The following is a 23,699-nucleotide window of genomic DNA, read 5'->3' on the forward strand; positions in this document are numbered from 1 at the left end:
CTCCCTCCTCTCCCGTGCTTGATGTGTTCTCTCCTCAGCAAAGAAGGAAATTTCCATATAGAATCACAACCAGGATCAGGTGACCTGGATTTGACTCCTCGTCAAAGCCCTGCGCAGAAAATGAAAATGTATTCATGTGTATTTGATCGAGTACATCACACAGATGTGAGCCGTTTTTGCCTGGTGAAAATATAGTGAGATTGCAGTGTGTTATTGTTGACAACCCAACTGGGTACTTCGTATAATAAATACAGATTTAATCTTTATTTTGTTATGGTTTCCTTAGAGTGTCGAATTGTTTGTGAACTACATGAAAGGGGAAAAAAAAAAAAGAATAAGAGCAAACCTGAAAATACACGTGTGAATCCACCAAGTTAGCTAATAAAGTGATAGCAACATAAAATGAGCTCAGGACTCCTGAACCGCACCTCCCTGCCCCCCTCAGAGGACAACCTGTCTCACGGACGTCCTGTTAGTCTTCATTCGCCCGTGTCCGTAAATTGATCTGTTTTCTCCTTTCAGAACAAGCTGCAGCTGCTCTTCGTAGAACTGCTTTAACCCTCCTTTTTCAGCGCTAATTGAATGTTCTAGTTGGCTCTTTTCATTCATGCTCGGCGTCATTACTTAATTCTGATGGGTTTCATACGTTAAACATTGTGGGAATCAACAGTATCTTATCCAGTCACTGCATCGTGCCTATAAATTCAATGAAAGCTCCAGAAAAAGAGTTATTCTCATCAACTGATTTATGACCAGCAATGTCTCTTTTCCTCTGGTCTCCCCCTCTTCCCATCGCTCCTTCCGCCTCCAGATAAGCAGTGAGAAGCGGGCCTCAGCAGAAATGATGAAGCCCAAACCCAAGCCTCAGAAGAAGAAGAAGAAGAAGGACCCCAACGAGCCACAGAAGCCTGTGTCTGCCTATGCTCTCTTCTTCAGAGACACCCAGGCAGCCATCAAGGGGCAAAATCCCAATGCCACCTTCGGTGACGTCTCCAAGATAGTTGCGTCCATGTGGGACAGCCTAGGAGAGGAACAGAAGCAGGTACGAAACAGACGTTGAATGAAACTATAAAAGGGATGAAGAAACACGGCAATTTGTAACAGATGTGATGAAAAAAAACACCCCATTAAGATACGTGTTGTAAATCAGAAAAATTAAGTGGAAGGAACAACCATCATTTCCACATTTGACCTATTTTTTCCTCATACAGTGTCTATTTTTACACTGAACATGTTATACACACAAAGGAATAATTGCACATGAATGCAAATACACTGACACTCACACATATACAATACTATGCAGGTATTTTCATCTAACCAGTAGATGGCAGGTGTGCTGCATCCTTTCCCTGCCCATATTCGCTATGGACCAGAACATTGCTGTGAGATACAGCTCACCTTAATGAGCTAGTTCTTCTCTTTCTAAAGATAATCCATCCGTTTATCCCCAGTCCCCTGACTCTCATGAAAATGATTTTTCTTTCTGAATTTAATTCTAACAAAGGGGAGGAGGGGACGGGTGGGGGAGCATTCTGTGCAACGGCAGCTGTAAAACAGTCCGAGACTACCAGAGGTTGGGCATTTTGCAGGCAAAAAATCAGGTCAATATGGGAAAAATGGAAACACAGTTGGGCAGATCTCAGGAGTTCCTGTGAACCTCCAGCTTTAATAGCGGATGCCTCAACACCATGCATCTCCCTTGGTCCTCTGACAAGCAGAGATGTGTGAACTTCTCATTTCCACCCTCCTTATTTATATCTCTTGCCTGCTATTTTGATCCTGCCTAGAATACAAAACAAGTGACCCACCCCCCTCCTTCACTATCCCCTCGTCCTTGGATTTAGCTCAAGGGCATCTCGGCTGTCCAGTAAGAGTGGTCTATTGTCTTTGTAGCTACTTAGCGTCAACTCCAGCGCAAAAGTAATATGCTAATGATGACAGAGTCATCGGGGGTCATGGCGCTTTGTGTTATGGGTATTCAACTGAAAGATAAACTACATTTTTTAGCTTATTTGAGCAATTATCAGTTTTCTTGGGACAAGTAAGGTTTACTTTTCAGAAAGGATGTTGTGGGAAGGCGGTAGTCCCGTATGTGATATTTTCGAAACGGTTCCTTCTGGAGCATCAGGCTGAACATGCAGCACACAAAAATAGGACAGACCGAATTAATGTATAAAGAAACAATAGCTGGCATCATCAAATTGGCAATTATTTCTTTGATCAGATGCTTACTGATTTAATCCCAATTTTAGTGTTGTGTTAAGACAAAATTTAACATTTTAAAAGCTTTGCTCCCTTTGAATAATGGGTAAGGCATCGATAAAAAATATATATTTTGGTACCTGAACCAGTGCTTGCATCAGCACGTATAAAATAAGATCATGTTGAGCCCTCCACAAAGAGTACAGTGCATGGACATTTTGATGTCTGACGGACAAACATACTTCGCTCTCCTTTTTGTTTTGCGTAATAGACATAATTATACCTATAGCTCTTATAACTAATAGCCCCATTTCAGACTCTCTACATCCCGTACAGACAATGCCTGCAAAAAGAATATCTGCATGCAAAAACACATCCATATAAGCCCACATTGTTAATGGAAACACACTAAGAGCATCCAAACACTACAGCAGCACTTGTTTGCGTGGCAACAGACGTCTGTATATCAAACATTACAATATGAAAGACAGTTTCAAACAGAACTCGCATACAGGCAGGGATCGCATCCTAATGTGCCACCATTCTGGTGAATATCTAATATCAGTCGGTATGCTGATAAGAGTGTTATTGTGGAGCTAAAAGAAGAGAGAGAGAGAGAGAAGTTCCAGTTCATTTCTCTAGGTGGATTGGAATGGAAATGATGTGTTGCTGCAGACGATGGAGACACATTGAGATGAGTGAGTTTTAGTGCTGTGATGAGGAAATAGAGGTGTTCTGTACCATTGGTTCTGATGGAAAGAAACATTAAGGGTGTGCAGGATTTTGTATGTGTGTGTATTTGTGTGTGTGTGTGTGTGTGTGTGTGTGTGTGTGTGTGTGCGTGAATGATGTGTTTAAGAAATTGTTGGATAAAAAGTATTTGTGTGTATCTGAGTATGTGTATTTAGAAACAGACCCGTGTGTCCAAACATTTACGACGATGTCGACCTCTCCTTCCGAAGCACCTCATTTTCACTTCTCTTTTTTTTTCTCTCTTCACAGGGGTACAAGAGGAAAACCGAAGCGGCTAAGAAAGAGTACCTGAAAGCCTTGGCCGCGTACCGAGCCAGTCTGGTTTCCAAGGTAACGATTATGACACACAGGCCCTGGCTAAGACTGATGATGGATTGGATGGAAAATCCGTACAAATGGGAGGGGTGGGGCTTCCTTTGGATGAGGTGGTGGTGGGCAGGGTGGGGATATCTGATGCAAAAGAGCAGTCGGTATTTGGAACAATACCTGATTTCCATAGGGTGCAGTTGTCGGGGGTTGGGGGTTGTAGTTGGTATGGTGATGTAGTTGGGGGAGGGGTCAGCGCAAACATAAGGCCAAAACATCTACGAGGGAGGGAGGAGTGAAAATGATTGCTCCCTCATGTTCTATGCAAGGTATCAGGTTTACGTTTTATATGTTGTATATATGTTATAAATTATAAACCCGTAATATATATTACCCCAGCAGGCCGCTGTGTCGTGCGTTATGTCATCGATTTCCACCATCTCATCGTGAACAGGAAGTGCACCCAAATCATCGCTAGAAATCATATGCTGCTCTCCTGCTTTTCCACCTCTCACAGCTTCCTGCTAATTCAAATCTATGACAACCTTTCTGCCAAATGAATGATGATGACTTCTATGCATCAGCATGGTAGCACTAGGAATAAAGAAAGGCACGGGGGAGGGCTTTGTTTAGTGCCGTCTTATATTAACAACACACGATGTATTGTGAAGAAGATTTCTTTTGTCATTCCATTTGTTCTGCAGGCAAACAGCCTAATTTCTGTGCCCGGGCTGCTGCATATATACATCTATAGATATGTATAGATATCGTATATATCTTTATATAGAGTGTCTCCTTTTCCCATCTATCTGTCGAGGTGTCTATTGATCATTACCTTGTTCCCAGCTACATTCATACAAATGGGCTCCATTAGCTTCTAATCAACACTGATGGCTGGAGATGAGCAATCTGACAGCTTATCATAGGGGCCCGGAGAGGGTGGGGCGGGGCGGAGGTGGAGGTGGGGGCCGTCTCTGGGTGCTGCACCTGCTCATATTCCGCCCAAAATGAGAACGGTCAAGTTTGACTGCCCCCATCTGTCAGCTCGTCTGCATGCGTGTGTCGAGTGAAAGCTGCGGTCGGACTAAAGATCAAATATCTACAGCCTCATTCCGCAGTGAGCGTCAACATGCTGAAGAGGATTTGCTGTTTAGAGCTCTATAGTGTCGACTGTCCTGTTAAAGAAGTTGCAGCAGGCAAGGAAGGTACACGCGTTCATTCTGTCAGCTTCTTTCCTGCGTGGAGTAGCAGACCATTTTAGAGAATTGACTGAGGAAGACGTGTGGGGAAATGTTTAAAGGGATACTCTTGCAATTCTCACCCTGGGTGTAATTTACATATATTCTCCAATAGGTCTATTCAACCTGATAACGTTTCACTCATTACCCAAGTGTACATCAGAGGAATAGCTGAGAATTCTGGTCCAGAGTAAGATAACCCCTTTGATGTCTGTTTCTCATGAAGCTGAAGTAGAACAGACAAACAAGAGGAAACTGATTGCCTGGCTACCTCAATCTTGTTATCTAGCTGTGAGCCTAAGTGTGCTAATATGTGTATTCCTTTAAAAAAACAGTCAAATAAAAAAATAGCGACAGTAAGTCGTCGCTTGGAAATCCCTGCAGCTGTTTTAGGAAACAACCCACCACTTCCTTTTCAGCTTGCCTGCCACATACTTACAGTATAATACGATTCAGGTTGACAAGTACAGGAATTTCCCTCTAACATATAGGTCAGGCCTGCAGTTTTGTTTTAAGAGTAATGGATGCTGCTGTTAAGAAAGAGGTGATGGGTGAAGATATGATCTGCATGCCGTTATTGAAAGTGAGTCACATCGTTAACTTATCTGTCTTATTCATCCACAGACATACAATGACCCTGAACCAAAAAGTGCCCAGCAGAACAGCCAGTCCTCCCACATGTTGCCCCCAAAGCAGCCCCTGTACAGCGTGCCCCCCCAGCCCTCCTCACCCTACCTGGGCCCGCCGGGCTCCTTCCCCCTGTCAGACCTCCAGAGCTACGCAGGGCCGCCCCGCCACACCCTGGCCCAGACCCTCAGCCAGTCCCAGATGCTGCCGCCCAGCATGAGTGCCTCTCCCCCATCTCCCTTCCAGATCAGCCCGCCCCTGCACCCCCACGCCCAACTCTCCCTGCATCAGAGCTCCCTGCTCAACCAGCCAATCCGCATGCAGCAGTCGCAGCCAATCATCTCACACTCACACCAAATGGGGCTACAGCCGCCTCTGCATTCCCCCCCTCTCAGCCAACAGGTGAGGCCAACATTGAGTTTTGTGCCTGTAACGATGTTCTCATGATCTCATGCCTCAATTCCAATTTGGCACATATATGAATAACAAAACCCCCAAATATGTGTATGATATGTCTAATTTAGTGGTGAACAAACTATTTTCTCCTTTCCTTTTTATTTTAAAATGTCTCCAGTTCGGCAGAGGGCTTTTCATGTTGTAAGAATTGTGATTTTTAAGAGCCTTTTTAACCGACAGACAGGAGGTGCTCAAGACCACTGTCAGCATTTGGCCTCATGGAGCATCTTGCCTCCACAAACTCCAACTCCTGGCTGGCCGTCCCAAAGCTAGAGCGATATAACCACTGTCCTCTCCTTCCCCTCCTTCCTCTCCTGTCCTCAGGGATTCTCCCATATTCAGGCTGATTACCAGAACAGTGTCGGAGGCTCACAGTCTCCAGGGGCCCCCAACCCAGCGCATGACCAGACCCCCGACTGGGACAGCGAGTACTGCAACAGGGACTGTGGACCTAACCACTGCGGGTGAGCTCGTCACACATTGCGTTTATGGCAGAGTGCTGTGTGCAGGACATAATGGTTAGTCACAAACGATGGTCCAGAATAATAAAATCCTGGCCTCTGCAGATCCAATCCAGGATTATTTGATTATTGAGAATATTAAGTATTTGTCTGACGGTTGCTCATTTTCCAAATGAGTTCCTCTAAACCACTTCACTTTCAATCTCAGACAGTATTAATCTGTAAACTGTGACTCCTCTGCTCAAGCAGAGCATCTCCTTGAAATTGAAATGGGTAGCAGCAGCAGAACAACGCTATTACCAAGCTTGGAATAAGTGTGACACCCAATTAGGTTTCCCTGTGTTTTGCTCAGCGCACATTGCCTTATTGAATCAAGCTATTCAAGCAGGTGCAAGACAAATGTTGCGCTGTCTCAGACGTGTAACTTGGTGTTGCTATTCCAGGAGACAGTTTTGGAGTTTTGGAGAGTACGGAATTATTTACACTGTGGCAGTTAAGCATTTCAAGTTATCTGCGTATTCTGACTTTTTGTTCATACAGATTGGTGTTTGTCAGCAGTTTTTATGTTTTAGAGCTGATTTCTTGGACGGGTCTTACTTTGAATATATTTGTCGTCTTGCTTGGATTTCCTGGTGAAACAGATGACAGATACTTCTGGTGACAGAAGTACATGTTGTCAATTGTCCCCCTCACATGCATCCAGACACACATTAGTGTAACACCGACTATTCTTCCTCAGCAGTGGCATGGGAGCTCGGGACAAGCCTCTCTACCTCACTTGAAGTTGAAAGACCTCCAAATATCAGACTCCAGGGAGCTCTCCACCATAACAACAACGTCATCGATGTATCTGTTTCTACACCGTTTATTTCCTTCATTTTTTTTTTTTGTGGCGGATTCCGAAAAATCCCAAAGACTTCTACGGTAACTTCAGCTATTTGCCAAGCACTTAGATCGGCCTGAAGCCTGAGGCACTTCCCTTACGTTTCCCCTCATCAGTGGGCTTTTTCACTTTTCCGTGGGGGCAGTGAGCTTTAAGCTCGTGCCAACATACTGGAAATGAAGACCAAAAAAAAAAAAAAGAAGTCTTCTCATTCTTTTTTGAATTTTCTTAGCGATGCTCTCTCTTCCGTTCACGCCATTACTCTGTGTTTGCGATGGATTGCCCTCATCAGGGGGCAGAAATGCTCTAAGCATACGTTAAATTAAGGGGTTTTGGGCGGAAAAGCTGAAGCAGGAAAATAGAATATCGTCACCTCAGCTGGGGTGGATACACTTCAGGACATACCGAAACACAGCAGAGTAAAAGCAAAGTGAAATTTTAAAGAAGTCACGGACACTTGAGACGTTTGTAAATCATCCTTGCCCCAAGTTAAAGGACTCCCTCTTTTCCTTTTCTGTCTCACAGAGTGATGTAAATATCACCACAATGGATTCCCTGTTATGTGTGTATTTAGCTGCAGTCCCTTACTTTCTTTTTTTAAAGAAACATTATTTCGGTTTGGCCATGTGATTTTTGTGCAGGAGGATTCAGCGAGTGAACACACACACACACGCGCTAGAAGTTGCGTTGAATCCGTGTTCACTGGTCTCGTTTGTCTCCGCACGACAGAGAACTGCGAAGACGCTAAAACGCTCCGTTTCCCGTTAACTGTCAGACCTCTGATAGAAAGCGTCTCTCTCTTCACATGGCCTCAGGACGTGACAGAACTGTAGAGGTCAAAGGTTGACACCTCTCATTTAGCTCCTCCTCCTTTTGGTCAATAAGGACCGCCCCTCCCCCCCACCTGTAAACCCGCTCACCTTTCCTTAGTCCTGACACCACTTGTACAGGTGAATTAAAAAAAAAAAGTTGCTAAATGTGAAATGTTACTAAAGAAAAAAAAAAACATAACAGTGGGTTTTAAAGTTTTTGACTAGTTTTATTAGGTGTTTTAGAATTGTGTTGAACTCATCTTTATCATTTTTTGTGAAGAAAAAGAATTCTAAAGATATTTTGTTTTTTCACTGTAGCAGGATTTTTTTTTGCATTTTGGAGGAAGAGTCACGGAGGGGTAGATATTTCAAGTTTGTTTATAAACCTGCCAAATGTACTTCTTTAATTTGAAAAGCCGGTTATGGGAGAACCCATTTTTTTTTTCCAATATCATATGTTTTATGATATGGTCATTCTATTTAATTTGGTTGCAATACATCTATTTATGATGATATGAAGTACCATTTTGGCTTATTTTCATCAGGGTGCATTATTAATGTTATTATTATTATTATTGATCAAACAATATTATTATTAGAATAAAAAATATTTTTTCAGAAATTGTTGTTGGTGCAATACCGGTGTACCAGCATTAGATTCTTTTTGTGTCACAAATACTTCTTTTGTTTTCTTTTGTCTGTAATAAAATGTTTAAAGTGGAGAAAAATATGTTTATGTCTCTGCTTATTTTACTTCTTTGTACATTTCTTCATACATTTCTGAGCCTCAACACATTCATTTGTAATGTGATGAGAAGCCCCTGATAGCTGCGTCCGCCTGTACGTATACCTTTGCCTTTGCCTTCATGAGTCTGAGGTTAATTGGGAGAATAATCTTTGACGGTGATGTGACTGCTGCCACATCGCTCACTAAGTAAAGAGATGAGGTTCCACCGTGTCCCTTTATTACGCTTGAACCATGTCTCTTTTTTTTCGTTTTCATGAAACCAGACATGATCAATATAGTATATCAAATAGCATTTGTGTGCCTGCTGGTTGTGCTCTCTGGTAAAAGTGTGATGATGAAACTCTGAGTTGATGCAGCAGTACGCATTCTGTCAGAGAACCACCTGAGAAGAAAAATAGGACTGTCTTTTACTTATGAATTTCACAGTTGGATTAAAGGTAGAATATAAATGGAATCTCTCTCTCTCTCTCTCTCTCTCTCTCTCTCTCTCTCTCTCTCTCTCTCTCTCTCTCTCTTTCTCTCTCTCTCTCTCTCTCTCTCTCTCTGTCCTTCTTTCTCGCTAGCTCTCTTTCTCCATGATGACGCAGTGCCCCCTAGAGCTGATTCATAGAATTTACCTTCAGATCCTCTAACCTAAAAATCAACAATTGTCTTATAATAGCCTAAGCTATAGCTTAGAATGAACATGAATGAATGAACATGAAAAAAGGCCTGAACCTCAACATCATCACACAGATGTAGTTTTACTGGATGGCTTCCAGATGTAAATTTGTGAAATGAAAGAAAACAAGGAATTGCACACTTGCAAAAGTACCCTTAAATGTTTTTGTTTTTTAAAGGGACATTTCTCACAAGATTTTATTGGCAACTGCATAACATCAAGATGGTGTTGGACTGGACCTCTCCACTGTTTTACCATCTCATGTTAATGCGCCTCTATCGCCACCTACTGGTGATAACTTGTGCATCAAAAGCTGTCAAACCTAAAGTCAAAATGTGGTAAAGAAGTTCCTAATCTGTAGGATCTTAACTTTTATTTTCATTTTTATGGCTTCTCGTGGTGCAAAGAATGAATGTTGTACAAGACTTCCACTTTAATAATACTAATTTAGAGATAACAAAGCCAAGCAAATCCAAGTATGATGTAGACTGAATACACATTTATTTTGACTTTATATTTATTATTTTATTTTATTCACAATGCTCGGGGAACATGTGGTGTTTGGTTTACTAATAAACTGTTAAATATAAATAACTAAATGATGTATAAAGGTTGATTTTAATGATGAATGCTTACTGTGAAGTTGAGTCGATCGTGTCACATATGATTGATTAATCAACAACACGGATAGCTGTCGTGGATACATTACAATCTTACTTCATACTAAAATGCATTCTACATCTGTAGTAGCACAACATGAAAGCATTTAATTTATTTCAAAGCTTTAAAACAAACAGCATAAATGTTGTATTGCCATTCCTCATGTTTGCTTTCAATAACAAAGGTTCTGGTGTACTTAGAATATGAGCTTTCACCCAACTGCTGAACTTTGCTAGATTCTATTCCCCAAATTACCTGATAAAGTCTGCGTTTGCAGAAGCTTTCAAAATAGTGCGCACTCAATTTGCCATCTTGGCTCCTTGCCTGCCCAATCTCCCATCACTAATATCGTCTCGAGTAGCTCTGATACTTGTTCCATCAGTGCCATTAGACCCTCTCATTTCCTCTTTCCAAGGATATGAACTCTCCCGACATCAGAGGCATCGGCAGCACCAACAAAGACAAGAGAGGACACACAACATTTCATACAGATCACTACCTGAACACTTGATATCTGATATGGTGCCGCTCGGCCTTTTTGAGAAGACCTTAGTGGTGAAACATTGTCATTTGGAAAGAAGCTATCTTGTGTTTTGGGATTGTTTGTTCTGGTGGAGGCGGTTATCTGTGGAGAGGCTGCGGTCGGATGCAAGTAGGACGCTGCAACTGAAATTACTTCTTTTGTGTGGTTAACAAAACACAAACAAAACAAAAAGACCAACTTTGAACAAAAATATGTTTATTGTTACATGTACCGTCCATGGGCAGCAAACAACAACAGTTACAATATTTAGCCTACATTTTTTAAATAAAAAAGACCATTATTGTTTTTGACTCCAGAACCCTTTTATTAGGCAAACTGGCCTTCATACACAGAGTAGCACTTTCTACACAGAGATACAACATGTTGTGCATAATGTAAAATATACAAATGGGTTTAGTCAATCAATGATACAATGTGTGTTTTTAAACAACCTGTGTTTAAATGTTATCAGAATTATTTATTTCATTATTTTACTGTTGATTGTTGTGCTTGTATTTACCTGGCTGTTGAATAAATAATACAAGTACTTCAATATTTACTATAACACACTAAATTTCCAGGTTGATTTCTTTCCGCTGCTCTAGGTCTAATTCTTATTGTCTATTCTGTTGTGAGAACTTGGTCTAACTTCCATAAATCCCTCACAGCTAAATTGACCTTACGACCTTAGGAACGGCAGACTTTTGCATATTCTGCTGCACAGCTTTTGCTCATTTTTTTTCGGAAAATATTTCATTTTTCTCTTGGATGTCTTTCAATATCAGAAAATGTATTTTAGTTGACAGTGCTGCAAAACCGTGATGGTCTGTTTTTTCAGGGGATTCTCAACAAACAACCTCCATCCTCCTTCATTTCCCTCTTTTTTCCTCGGGATCTTGAGTAGATGTACAATGTTCTTGCAATAACTCTTGAAAACCTCAGATAATCAGTTTGAAAGTAAGATTTTATAGGTAAAATATAAAAACAAAGCGAATGTCGCTAAATTTGCAACATACATTCTGGTCTTATAGTGATAATAAAACAAAAAACAGAACAGTACCACTAAAAATTGCTAGCAAATATAAATCATACAATCAACAAAAAACACTACAATGAAGTTTTTAACCCTTCTGTTACTTTCAAATTAAGTAACATCTTTTACCATTGGGGTCAATTTCATTTTATACAGCTAAAGCGGTCTGGGCTCAAGTTGACCCCAAAGAACACGGATGCGTACAACGTGTGTACAAGACATTGAAAACATATCATCATGTTAATTTTATGTTTACCCATTAGATTAGGAAAAGCCAATAAAAAAATGATGTTAATTATCTATTTAGAGACGTTAAACATTGAATGGGGTCAAATTGACCTTAAAAGTAATAGGAGGGTTAAAGTACAACCAGAACGACACGTAATGCCTTACAAACAGCTGCTGGTAACCACGGTCATTTCATAAAAATACCATCACATTTTAAGAACTGCATGACATTATTTGATGTGAGAATGGTACAAGAAAGAGATCTGCTTCACAGCGACATACGTTCAGGAAATATTACACACACTCATTTATCTCACTCATTTTAGCTCGTGGTTTCACCTAATGCTGTGGATTCATTTTTACCTACTGAATAAAAGAAAACATTACAACTTTAAAGGAAAATAACACAAATATGAGTAGCAGGAACTTAATGTAATCAGTGTTGTGCTAGTTAATCATTGCCTCCTCCATACTTGGCCTTATCTATCATATTTAACTCACAGGTCAGCAACGTCCACATCTATACAACTGTAAACAATCTTAGACTATGTTGTTTGAAGGTATCACATGTTTTATTATGTGCACACTTCGGCTGAACAATGAGTCAACTTGTATGTTAAGCCACTCGAGTTTCTGAATGCAGCTTGCAACACTGTGGGCAGCACACATTTCAGGACCAGGTCATGATGACCTCCTTAATGTTCACTAGACATGCCTTCATAATTTGTCATACATAAACCCTCGTTTAGAGATGTCAACTGCCCTTATTAACTAACTTGTTCCATAGTCACATGCCTGGTTAGGGAACATTATGAAATAAATTGCTTCAGCCAAATCACAAGTGAATAAATGTACATGTACATATCAAAAATGTTCAAGCAAACATTGACAGAGTCCATCATCTTGTTCCGGCTGTTCAAGCGTTATTCAGCCGCCTCTTGTTGCTCCTTCTCCTCAGGAACCGACATGAAGATCTTCTGACAGAACATGGTGAAGATTTCTGAGGAGAAACAACTCATCAACATCAGCCCTGTCTGTTTTCTTTTACCAGGTTACTGCGGTTTGGGCCTTCAATCTAACATCGACTCAACGTCTTGCTTCCCGTCGTTCCTGCCGACTGTATAAACAAACCAAATGTATCGCTGCCCCGAGCGGCACTCGGGCAGAGATTCTCACATGCATTTCACAATAAACTTTGAGAAATGCTACTGCGGGCTTGCCTGATCTAATAGACGAAGACGGCACTAAAAAAACACAAAAATGTCTCACTCACCCAGCACCTTCTGGACCACATGGGGTTTCTTCCACTTGAAGCCCAGCAGGTACGCCGGGATGCCTGTGAGAATAATGCCGCTGCCCACCAGGCACTCAAACGGAGCTGCCCAGAAGGACACCACGATCATGAAGACACATCCCAAAACAAAGGTCACTGGGATGAATAGATACACCTACGGGAGGGAAATATCATAGATGTAGGTGTCGGCTCTGCAAAGAGGAGGGTGGGTGAAGCAGCCTAACAACATTTGACTAAATGAGGGATTTAAATGGTAAGTGAATGAGTCATTTTTCACAATGCTGCCATGGGTTATTAAAAGGACACATTGTTATTGCATTGTTGCATATTTATATAACAATGCAACTTTTACCGATGATTTGGTGGGATATGGTTTAATCAGTTAATTTGCCTCACTGGGTTTTTATTTCCATGTTCTGCTACTTCATATGCCACTACTGTAATGCTGCTGCATCGATTCGATTATTTTAGTTCCCCGTCACTACAAATTCAGATCAATAATTCAAAACAGGTATTAAGAGAACTATGATGTATCATTATACTATGCTATATCGTTCTGCATAATGAGCACTTTTACCTTGGTTGTATTTGTTCCTGCTATTTAATGCTGGCCAGATATTCCTCTTATAAAACTAATATGCTGAGAGCACTCAGGCTGAAAGCAGAGATGAAAGACTGGTCTACCAAAATAATATTCCTACGATGGGACGGAAACAAAGACTCATGTCTACGTGGAAACACCCCTCCCTCCTATTATTAAAAGCCAGTATGGTTCCACAATAACAAGAGTACTGATACAATGGGGCTTTTGTTTTTTCTTTTTCTTTAAATAACAAAAAGAGTAGATAGGGCTATGAAACCATGAGAACTGTTGATGTTTTGGACACAGCTAGAACCTGGCTGCGTTTCAGATAAAGCAACAGACTTACACAACTTTTCCTGTTCCTCGACTTTTTGTAATAAAATCTCCCGAGCGTGAGTAAAAAACCTTTCGCCACTTGCAGCGCAGCTTGTGAGACACGGATACGTCACCTTAATGGGCCTTCTGAGGTCGGGCTTGGTAAAACGCAGCCAGAGCATGCCGGCAATGGCCATGCCAACACACAGCCAGGTGAAGAAGCTGAAAAGATTGATGACAGAGAAGATGTCCCGCGAGATGGCGTACATCATGGACAGCAAACACTGAAAAAAGACAAAAGGGAAGATGCGGTTGTATTAGGCTTGTATTCAAAGCGTATGAACACACACGTGGTTGTTGTTCTCCTTGAGTTATTTGGAAAGCTGTTTGCAGAATAAATCTCCTCTGGGATTTGTGTTTTTGTAAATACTTTCATGCTGTGAACATTCAGGGAGTTGCGATTTGTTTTAGAGGCTTGAACAAAATGAATCTTGTCGAATAAAAATAATTATAATAGCCACATTCAACTGCTCCAAATTGATAATGGCCATGATGTGACTTTGTGCCACTTTCACTATAACATAACTGTAACTGGGTTGTGGAGTTTATTTGACAACGGGAATTTTTGTCAGGTCCTGGCAGTTGCCAGCAGGGGTCTTACTGTGAAAATGAGGGATGGTACTGGTGTGAAGAGATCCGTGTGGACCAAACCCAGAGCAGCAGGGAGCTGACCCTCTCGAGCTCCAGCGTAAAACAACCTGCAAGAAAGAAAGCTCTAAACAGGTTATTCTTTGATTAAGTAATTGGCCTTGATCAACTAACCCTGTAACAGCCTCAGATTTACCGTCATATCTGTCAACAGTTGAGAGCGTTCAGCATCATATCACCGATATGGACTTAAATGTAATCATTGCATTAACTCATCTATAGTTAAGTTATGAACTGGTGTATTAGAAGCGTAGAAATGCTACTTAAGTTGCATTCCCTCTGTGCAGACACACACCTCGCTGAGGTGAACAGGGATCCGTTGACGGCTCCAAAGCAGGACAGTCCTACAAAGACAGGAATCAACCAGGACATCACACCAAGGTGGTACTCCCCAAAACTCTGCCAAACAGCACAAAGTATATGAGGAAACACGTATTGCGCCGACGAGATGCAACAGACGGTTTTGACTTTTGGTGTGCAAGTCGTAGCTGACTTTATCACAGCGCTCACCACGGCAACCGCCTCTGACTCCACCATGAGTTCAGGAGAGATGGTGGTGAAGTAGGCCAGGTTGGTCAGAACGTACACCACCGTTACTATAGGCATGGATATGATGATGGACAAGGGCAGGTTCCTGTGGGGGGGGCAGGAAGATGGGGGGGCAGAGGTCACTGGCGGAACCTAGAAAACTCATAAGTATGCAATCAATACAATTTTCTTTTGTTAAGAGAGCTTTGTATTAGGCTCCACGGATGTTTTTGAGGTTGCTTTAGAATAAGATTAAAATAAAACATAAAGGGCATCATGTCACTTTGAATGCGGGTTCTCCATGGAATCCAATGATAGTAAACAAGCCATGGATGAGGGTAGTCCTGCTGTTGGCATGTCCAGTCCTCAAAACTACATTCATTACACTTTTGTCACCTCTCTGGATTGATCATCTCCTCGGTCACGTAGTTCAGGTAATTCCTGAATAAAAAGAAACATATTTAAATTCATTGGGTATTTCAAAGCAAACAGTTGGCAGTTTTAAATCAATTATTTATATTTCTCACCAGCCTCCAAAAGCAAAGAGTCCGCTGTACAGAGCCAAGACAATATTGTCCACTCCCAGTTTGCTGCCTTCAAATGCCCTTTCTGGTGTTAGGTACGGCACATCACCTGCACAAACATAGAAAGAAGAACAAATTAAAGGAATCAAAATATAACGGAAACTGTCTTGACAGTAATACTGTTATCTTCTAAATGAATCGCCTGGTTTCATAGAAATGAAGCGTATTCTCATTCAGGGCTGCTGCCCCCTTTAATTTCCCCTTTGGCTCCTGTCGTTGCTTGAAAATTGACAGGCTTCACAATTTTAACTGGCAGATTGGGATCCCCGTCTTTTCTAACAGGTCCTCCAGGTTTGAGCATTGGCTTCGGGTTGTGTGTGTGTGTGTGTGTGTGTGTGTGTGTGTGTGTGTGTGTGTGTGTGTTGCTTCTGACCGCCTCTCTCCTCTACCTGTCGCTTTCAGATGGTAATGACTCTGCTCTCCGTAAAGGCTGTATTACACACACTAGTACTTTCTGACTAGTCCTCTCTCGCGCTCTGAAAGACCCCAGTGTGACAACAGCCGGCAAGCTTCGACGCCTAGTTTCCATGGCAACACAGCATGAAGCACAATGGCGGTGGGTGTGGCCTCGCGGAGAAGGGGAGGGGTGGCGGTGGAGTAGCAGATGTAGCGTGGAGCAGACGATGGACACGCCAGCTTCCTTTGACTACCATGACTGGAGCTGATTCAGTTACTGGATTTCAGTTTTGAAAATGCTTTGAAATTCAAGATTTTCCAAACTGAAATTATTTATATCCTTGTAAATAACAGCAGTATACCTCTCTTTTTCTTCTTGTTTTTCACAAATAATCATATGAAAGATTCAGTTCACACTGAGATTCATTGTAAGGAAAATTTATATATTTGTAGCATCAGTGTTTCTAAACCTTCGACTATTTCTGACAATATCAACGCTACAATACTCTCATTCAAATTTCCTGTCTTGCATGCGTGCATAATATACAGTACACAGTATTAACAGAGGCTACACATTGTTACGATAAAAAATGATCAGCTCAGTGTTGAACCTCAGAATATGCCGAGGCCGACACACGTGTGTGTTTGGCTTCACACTCGATCACACGGCTGCAGACAGACAAGCCTTGTGTTCACCTAACAAACTGAGGGGGTCTGCCTGGTTGGGCTCATTGCTGTCGCTCAACAATTTGTTGATCCTTAGAAACAAATAAACTTGGGTTTTAGCAGAGCGAGTGAGACATTGAGGCTACTATGTACAAAGTCCAATTGTACTTTGTATTTGTTTTTATTTAACTACACTTTTATGACCATAATGATTGCAATAAACCAGGGAAAGGATTAATACACTGTATACATCTGTAAGCTGGGAAATACTTTTTAGTCATATCAGATGATAAACAATAGAAAAAATATTTCTACACTTTTGTCCACCAAAAAGGATTTGTAGCAAATCAAGTAGTCTAGCTTGTCCACTCAACTTAGCATCAATTTGGGATCGAGTTAGATGTTATACTGGAAATGATACCACATAGCGGGACTGAATAAAACTAAGTTTACACCATTGGCCTGATTCCTTTTGTGTGATCGTCACTGCTTTCGGTCTCTCGTGTTCAGTCAGTGGGACTCACCTGTGGATATTTGGATGAAGCCAAAGATGATGATGATGATCAGGGCTAGTAATTTGGAGGCTGTGAACAAGTCCTGCACCTTGGTGGCCGCTCTCACGCTGATGCAGTTCACAAACGTCAGGGAGGCTAAAGGAGATACATGTATACATATATATATCAGTCTGAATTTTAAGTCGTCATCTGTGAAGAAAGAGTATTTGTTGAAGTATTTGCGAGGTCAACAACGGCCACCCACTTAGACACAGGCAGGCGATGAGCTTGGCTGCGCTGTCGGGCACGGGGCAGTTTGGGTACAGCGGTTTCAGAAGGTAGGTGGCAAACACCAGCGACACCACGTACTGCGAGGACGGCCGGATGATGAGCATCTCCACCCACAGCTTTAGAAAAGCTGCCAGCTCGCCGTACACCTCCAGGATGTAAGTGTAGTCTCCCCCCGACTTGGTGATGGTGGTGCCAAGCTCAGCGTAGCACAGGGCGCCCATGGTGGAGATCACTCCACAGGCGGACCAGACGATGAGCGAGAGCCCGGCCGAACCCGTCTCTTTGACCACGCCCGTTGGAGTGACGAAAATGCCCGAGCCGATGATGGTGCCAATGATCATCCCCACGCCATTGAAGAGGGTGATGCTGCGTTTGAGCACGATCTTCTCCCCCTTGGCAGGCGAGCCGGTGGTTGGGCTCGTGGCGGTGGGATCGGGGACCATGGAGGTGGACGGAGATGCTGGCTGCTCCCTAATCAGACCATCTTGATTTTGGTCTCCTGAAGAATAAAGGCACAGCAGACCAGGAGATGAGAGTTTCACATGTGAGGTTAAACCATTAAATGTTGCCTGTGAGTCTTATTTTGTTGTAAACTCTTATTGAGTTTTTTTTGTTGATCTATTTTAGGCACTGATGAATTTAATAGAATGAAATACCAAAGCTACGTGAAAGCAACAACAGAGCGGACACGTTGTTTAGGGTGTCTGGGATAGAAGCAGTGTGCATTCTAGTTCAGCAAATTGAGAAAATGTTTGGCACGGACTGCTCAAAAACAGGCTAATCATGGTCATTTGAAAAGGATTATTGTGATCGCACGCCCAGTGATGGGCCTGTGTGGAAAACACGGCTCTATTTTCATGTATGTTGACACATGGTCTCACCTGCCACCTGCCACTATCACCTAAAACACCATGAAGCATCTCTGTACTCAAATCCATCTGTGGCTACAGAGATGCATTCAACAATGTTGCATCAGCGTGCAGGGCAGAATAATGCAGCTCCCTGCGCCATGTGGTATTTTCAGGAGTGTGAGCGTGCCCTCCACCTACCTCCAATCTTCTCCTGGCTCGCTGCCTTCGCAACGCTCTCCCGGCTGCTTCGTGATTTCAGCTCCGGCTCAGCCATCTTCCTTCTTAGTCTGGGTCCCCTTGTCTTATTCCTCCTGCCGCCCCCCCCCCTCCCTTTGCTTTCCTCGCTTTATGTCCCTGTCCTCCTCCTGCCTGGATTTCCTCTCCGTGTCCCTCACGGAAAAAATCCCCCCCCCCCCCCCTCCCCAATCTCCCAACTATGTGTCTAGCCCTTCCCTGATTCGTCCTTTCTCATACACATGCACCCAAACTCTCCTCTTCATGTACACACGCTGCCTTCATCCCTCACACTGGAATTCATCTGACCCTGATCCAATCCCCGTGCCTCCCTCCCTCTGTCTCTCCAAAATACAGCAGGGGGGTGGGTGGGGGGAGCCCAACCTTTGTGATGATGCTGTCGAGCTGCTGCTGCCACCGCGTGAGCGCAGAGCAAATGATGGGATAGCTTGGAGAGGGAAGTATGTTACTGGCAGGCACCATTTGGAGGGTGCACCATGTGACACGGTAATCTGTGTAAAGCCTAATCCAGTAGTAAACAGTAAATCCACGCACGCCGGCGTGTGCGCTCACATCAGGGGGTATTAGATGGGAGCGGTACTTGCAGTGCTCCCTCTAGTGATGCTAACATGGGAGAACAAGTGTCTTTGTTCTCCCTCTGTCATGCAGAAAGGTGACACCGAAGAGAAAATGGACGCTCACTAACTAGGATATCGTATGAAGCACAATATGATGAGGCAGAGCGTCATCATATCAGTGTGTACTGAAACCATAACGGCAGGGGCAGTACAGCATGCCTTAGGCAGAGACACACACTGGTATGTTTCACAGAGCTCTGAGGAGAAACGGCAGCCATATGTTATAACATTTTTAGATAATTTGGAAAAGAAATAGGTAGATATGGCATATTACTATGTCCATACAGAATGTTAACAATTTAATAACACGTGCAGCATCTGAGATGTTTGTAATTTTAAGGTATTCGATATTGCAGCTGTTTGTATTCTGAAACCGCATGCTTTTTTTGTACTTAATAAGAATCTTAGGCTTTAGTTTTAAATGATCCGGTTGACGTCTCTGGCCTGGACATGAAAGGTAGCGTATGACATCTTTGGCCACTAGGTGGTAAAATCTGCATAAATCTTGTATTTTTCTGGATTTAGCATCAATGTAATATAAGTTTATGAACAAGTGGGACAGGGTTTACTTAAAATGATTTGCTGCTGAAGTTGAATAAAATGAGTTCATGAATAGCAATATAGTCACCTGAATATGCAGAGATTAATCAAATGATAAAATACCCGTAGACTATAGATCCCTGAAATGCACCTATATCACAATCAAGTAACGCAAAGAAATGTGGGGGGGAAGCAGTGTGGAAAGGGCACTTTAGCCTGCAATACAAAAAGTGCATTAGGCTGCAGGCTTGGTCATTGTTGGCGATTGGCTGTGACGGGATTTGAGAATATGGACATGCATGCAAAGTAAAACACGTCCTTCTTCATGCAGCGAGAGAATTACTCACCTTGAAAGAAACAAGTTCAAAGAACTGGAAACAGTTGAAGATGCAGTTTTTTACTCCACGCACTTCTGCACCACATTTAACAAACAGCAGAGGGCAGCAAAAGGTTATTGTGACTTTTGGACTGCAAATTTCAAAAGAAGAAGAAAAACTGCGTTTATTGTATACCTTTTACTCCCTCAAACGTCTTACAAGATTAGAGTATAATATTTATATTAGTGTTTTTTGGTAGAAACCGATTTATTTGAATTCAATGACAAAATGAAATAATTTAATAATACATTTTGTTTTGTTCCTCAATTATTTCCCTGGTTTACTTAGGAGTTGCAACTTAAGCAAAACGAGACGGCGTGACAAAAAGGCATTCCGAGAATGAGCCCCGTTCTGGTTAAGCGCCGAAACAGCGAACTTGCATTACTAGAGAAGCTGACAAAGCCGGCCTACGACCGTCGGGCTCCGTTCACACGAACATCTCAGCCGCCATTGGACGAGGCGCGGGCCGACACTGGATTCACCCAGGGCACTTTCTGCCGTCTGTCCGGGGACTTTCCCCTGGGCGGGAGGAGAGAAACCAGGTTCCCCGTATGTAGCCCAGAGAGCAAGTCTTCGGAATGCCCGGATGTAGTCTGGCTCCGTGCGGTCCTTATACGCGCGCACGGTGCACGTGTTCTTGATCGCGGTGTCACGGACTTGTGATCACTGGTCTGAGGCCGAGACGTGAACGAGACATTAACGTTATGGATGCAAGCGGCAGGTTGTTTGTTCAAAGGTCGTATCTTTTGTTCCAGAGTAGCTACTTCTTGACTCAATACGTAAAAAGAAAAACCGCAAGGGGTTGTGGGAACTTAAAGGTAAAGTAGCCCCGCACGAGAATGCTGTTATACATGTTAGTTATTCGTGCGACACCATCGCGAAAGGTTCTGCTGTCGCCTCTTAAAGTTACACATGGGTTCATCCAGCGATACTTAAATTCTTGAATTGCAACATGAATTTCCCTTGAAAAAGGGGACAAATAAATACATGTTCTGTTGAACTCCCAAATTCCTATCTATATACTAAAATACACATTGTGCGAAATGAAAACAACAAGGTTTTCAAAATTACCGTATTTAAATAATCCGACAAAGAACATGAATCTCCCGTGCAGCGTCATACACCGTTAAATGTTCCCTATGCAAGAGATGATTTATTCAAACGGTGTATTGCATTGGAAATATAACTAATATTTCCTCCTATTGATTGCGGGCGGATTCGTATGGATTTACATCATTATCTCACGGTTTGATCTGTGAGAAAAGGAATCACAGGTTCGTAGTTCTCCCTGAGGGCACCAGGTGGCGCAATTTATCAGCGCCACTGAAACACAAAGACGTAATGAGATGAGAGAAATGACTTGGATAAGACTACTAACCTGGAGTTTGAATTCTTATCTTTGTATTTTAGCCAATGGTGGAATATGTATGTGTGTATTTACTCAATAGAAATAAACAAATAACTGCATTGCAAAAATAAAAATGACGAATAATCCAAAAAATTCACACGGGAATAAAAAGAATAAATAAAGGCTTCATTACGCAGAATATTATCATATATATTTGTATTATCATGTATATATTTTTTCATATATTATCACATATATAATAATATTACTTACTATAAATTATTCTAAAAATGAATGTATCAATTTATAACCAACATTTTGAAAGCGAAGCCAATTTCTGGTAAACTGTTTTTATTTTTATAGTACATTGTGAAGAGGAAAGTGTCAAAAAATGATAATTAAAACACAAGTATCTTGACATTTTACATTATTAAATATCGAGGAAACTTAAACGTCTATTAACATTTTGCCTGCATGCCAATTAACATTTATCCTGCATTTTAACAATTGCAATAAAATGTCTTCTTGGGTGGTGCTTCAAAGCCCCCAAATAGTCTTGTCTTAATTGCGCACTTGTACGAGGTGACATCATAATACATGTAAGTACATCAAGTTCATCACAATATAACAGTTATGGTGTACTGAGGTTGCTGATAACCAAATACAGAACATATGAGAGATAATGATGATGGAACTGATCAATACAGCAACTTTGCATCGGGGGTTTTAATGAGAGTTTTGCCTGCATTGCAGAGGTTATCAGGCAATAAATGCTCACTTTATGGCTCATGAAATTGGCTTAATATAATCAATAGTTGCACTAGTAGGATGTCACATATCTATTGCCTCTTGTGCCAACAACACCGACAGATATTGATGGAATCGAGGCTAACACAGAAGGTCACGCTGTGCACAGTGTTGTTTTCGAAGTGCAGTTTATAGATCTCTACAATGGTTTAGATATCTCATCATCTGCCTTTCACTCTACTCACAATCATCTACTTTGATTTCACCTCTCTGTATTGTCTATTCTCATTGTCTTTTTCGTTTTTGTTTTCCCTTTCAAATATTTTTGGTCCTGGTAATTTTACCGCTCTTCATTGTTGCTGTCTTCCTCCAGTCTTTCTCATCACTTCCAGATGCGTATCTGTAATCTTATTTGCTGGAGTGGCTTTACCATCTGTGCAACATACAACAGTTGCTGAATTTAAGGCTGAGCAACAGAGAAGAGGCCCCTCTTCCGGGCAACAGGAAATAGCAGTGAACAAGACTAAATGAATCATTCAATCTATTTCGATGGGGAAAAGGCAAACTGTGTCTCTTGGAATCAGCATGTGGTTGTGCACACAATGCGCGCATGTACATTTGAGGGTGCACATCAAGGCAGTTTCCATCAGCCGACCACGTTCCTCTCAGTTTCCTCAGTCCTTCATCAGACCTCCCCCACCCTGACCCTCCTGCATCCCCCCCGCTGTGCCGGCACAGTGTGTTACAGAGAGTTTGGCATGTCCTTTCTCTCTTTCTGTGATCCCCGCGGCGCGCTTGGGTCCGCGTCCTCTTAAACGCTCTCCACCACTCTGTGGTTTATCAAATGCTCTTTTATTTCGAGCCAGACACCAGCTGGTGAGTCAGTAAATAATTAGCAAACGAGGACTGTTCTCCTTTTCACTCAATTAATGCAAATATGCACAGGTTGTTTTTATGTGGGCTGCAGCGTGTTATCCAGGGACACAGTTTTGTGTTTTAAATTCAGTCTCCTTTTGTGGCATCTCGATGGTTACCGTTCTATTGAGTGACGCAATAATGAAGAAAAAAAACTGAAACAGCAAGTAAAATGTAACTGAAGATGTCACAAAGCTCCACCGTTATTCTGCTCATGAGGCGAAGCATTCCTCCACACGCGTCTGTATCATCTGCCTCCGTCACCGGAACGAATGTGTGTCTAATAAAAGCAGAGGCAATGGAGCCCATCTGATAGGAAGATCAAACGGCTTCTACTGCCACAAATATATTTTGTGCCTTCGGCCGTCCGTAATCCCTCCTTGATAAACTGTCACTTAACTGTCCGGAAAGCGCTAGAAGACTTTAAAGTGTACCCGTCGTTGCTATTCTCTGAATCCTCTACTCCCTCCTCCTCCATCCATCTTCCTGTTACCTTAAAGCGTATCACAAATTGTTGTGAGTGTGTTGAGATTTGACCCAATCACGCACCATTTCTTTCCCTCATAGATGTGTAATGACGGGTGCTTTAATATCTG

General features: G+C 42.2%; 2 protein-coding genes across 7 annotated transcripts in view; one reads left to right on the plus strand and one right to left on the minus strand.

Moving 5' to 3' along the window:
• Nucleotides 1-8,469, plus strand: part of LOC120829694 (TOX high mobility group box family member 2) — a 64,822-nt gene extending 56,353 nt beyond the window's left edge. For 3 of the 6 annotated variants that reach the window (XM_040194035.2, XM_040194036.2, XM_078083783.1), the window contains 5 exons: nucleotides 812-1,042; nucleotides 3,208-3,288; nucleotides 5,127-5,531; nucleotides 5,910-6,049; nucleotides 6,786-8,469. In XM_040194035.2, the coding sequence (XP_040049969.2) occupies nucleotides 812-1,042; nucleotides 3,208-3,288; nucleotides 5,127-5,531; nucleotides 5,910-6,049; nucleotides 6,786-6,828 (900 nt within the window). In that variant the 3' untranslated portion in view covers nucleotides 6,829-8,469. The remainder of the gene's footprint in view (nucleotides 1-811; nucleotides 1,043-3,207; nucleotides 3,289-5,126; nucleotides 5,532-5,909; nucleotides 6,050-6,785) is intronic. The other 3 variants (XM_078083774.1, XM_078083777.1, XM_078083786.1) reach the window with 1 other exon arrangement.
• Nucleotides 8,470-10,637: 2,168 nt separating this feature from the next.
• Nucleotides 10,638-19,035, minus strand: LOC120829693 (large neutral amino acids transporter small subunit 1). The gene is made up of 11 exons (XM_040194034.2): nucleotides 18,503-19,035; nucleotides 17,428-17,952; nucleotides 17,193-17,318; nucleotides 15,550-15,655; nucleotides 15,419-15,463; nucleotides 15,005-15,128; nucleotides 14,790-14,893; nucleotides 14,448-14,544; nucleotides 13,921-14,070; nucleotides 12,868-13,042; nucleotides 10,638-12,594 (listed from the first exon to the last, which is right to left on the minus strand). Exons 1-11 carry the CDS (start codon nucleotides 18,576-18,578, stop codon nucleotides 12,518-12,520), a joined length of 1,605 nt encoding a protein of 534 aa, XP_040049968.2. The 5' UTR covers nucleotides 18,579-19,035; the 3' UTR covers nucleotides 10,638-12,517.
• Nucleotides 19,036-23,699: the final 4,664 nt, after the last annotated feature.

Source organism: Gasterosteus aculeatus, chromosome 2 (genome assembly GCF_964276395.1).
Source record: "Gasterosteus aculeatus chromosome 2, fGasAcu3.hap1.1, whole genome shotgun sequence".
Classification (NCBI taxonomy): domain Eukaryota; kingdom Metazoa; phylum Chordata; class Actinopteri; order Perciformes; family Gasterosteidae; genus Gasterosteus; species Gasterosteus aculeatus.

Coding starts and splice junctions, on each gene's coding strand:
- LOC120829693 (XM_040194034.2), bottom strand. CDS start 18,578: ATGGCTGAGCCGGAGCTGAAATCACGAAGCAGCCGGGAGAGCGTTGCG. Junction 17,319..17,427: donor CATCGCCTGCCTGTGTCTAA/GTGGGTGGCCGT, acceptor TATCTCCTTTAG/CCTCCCTGACGTTTGTGAAC. Junction 15,464..15,549: donor CTCTTTGCTTTTGGAGGCTG/GTGAGAAATATA, acceptor CTTTTTATTCAG/GAATTACCTGAACTACGTGA.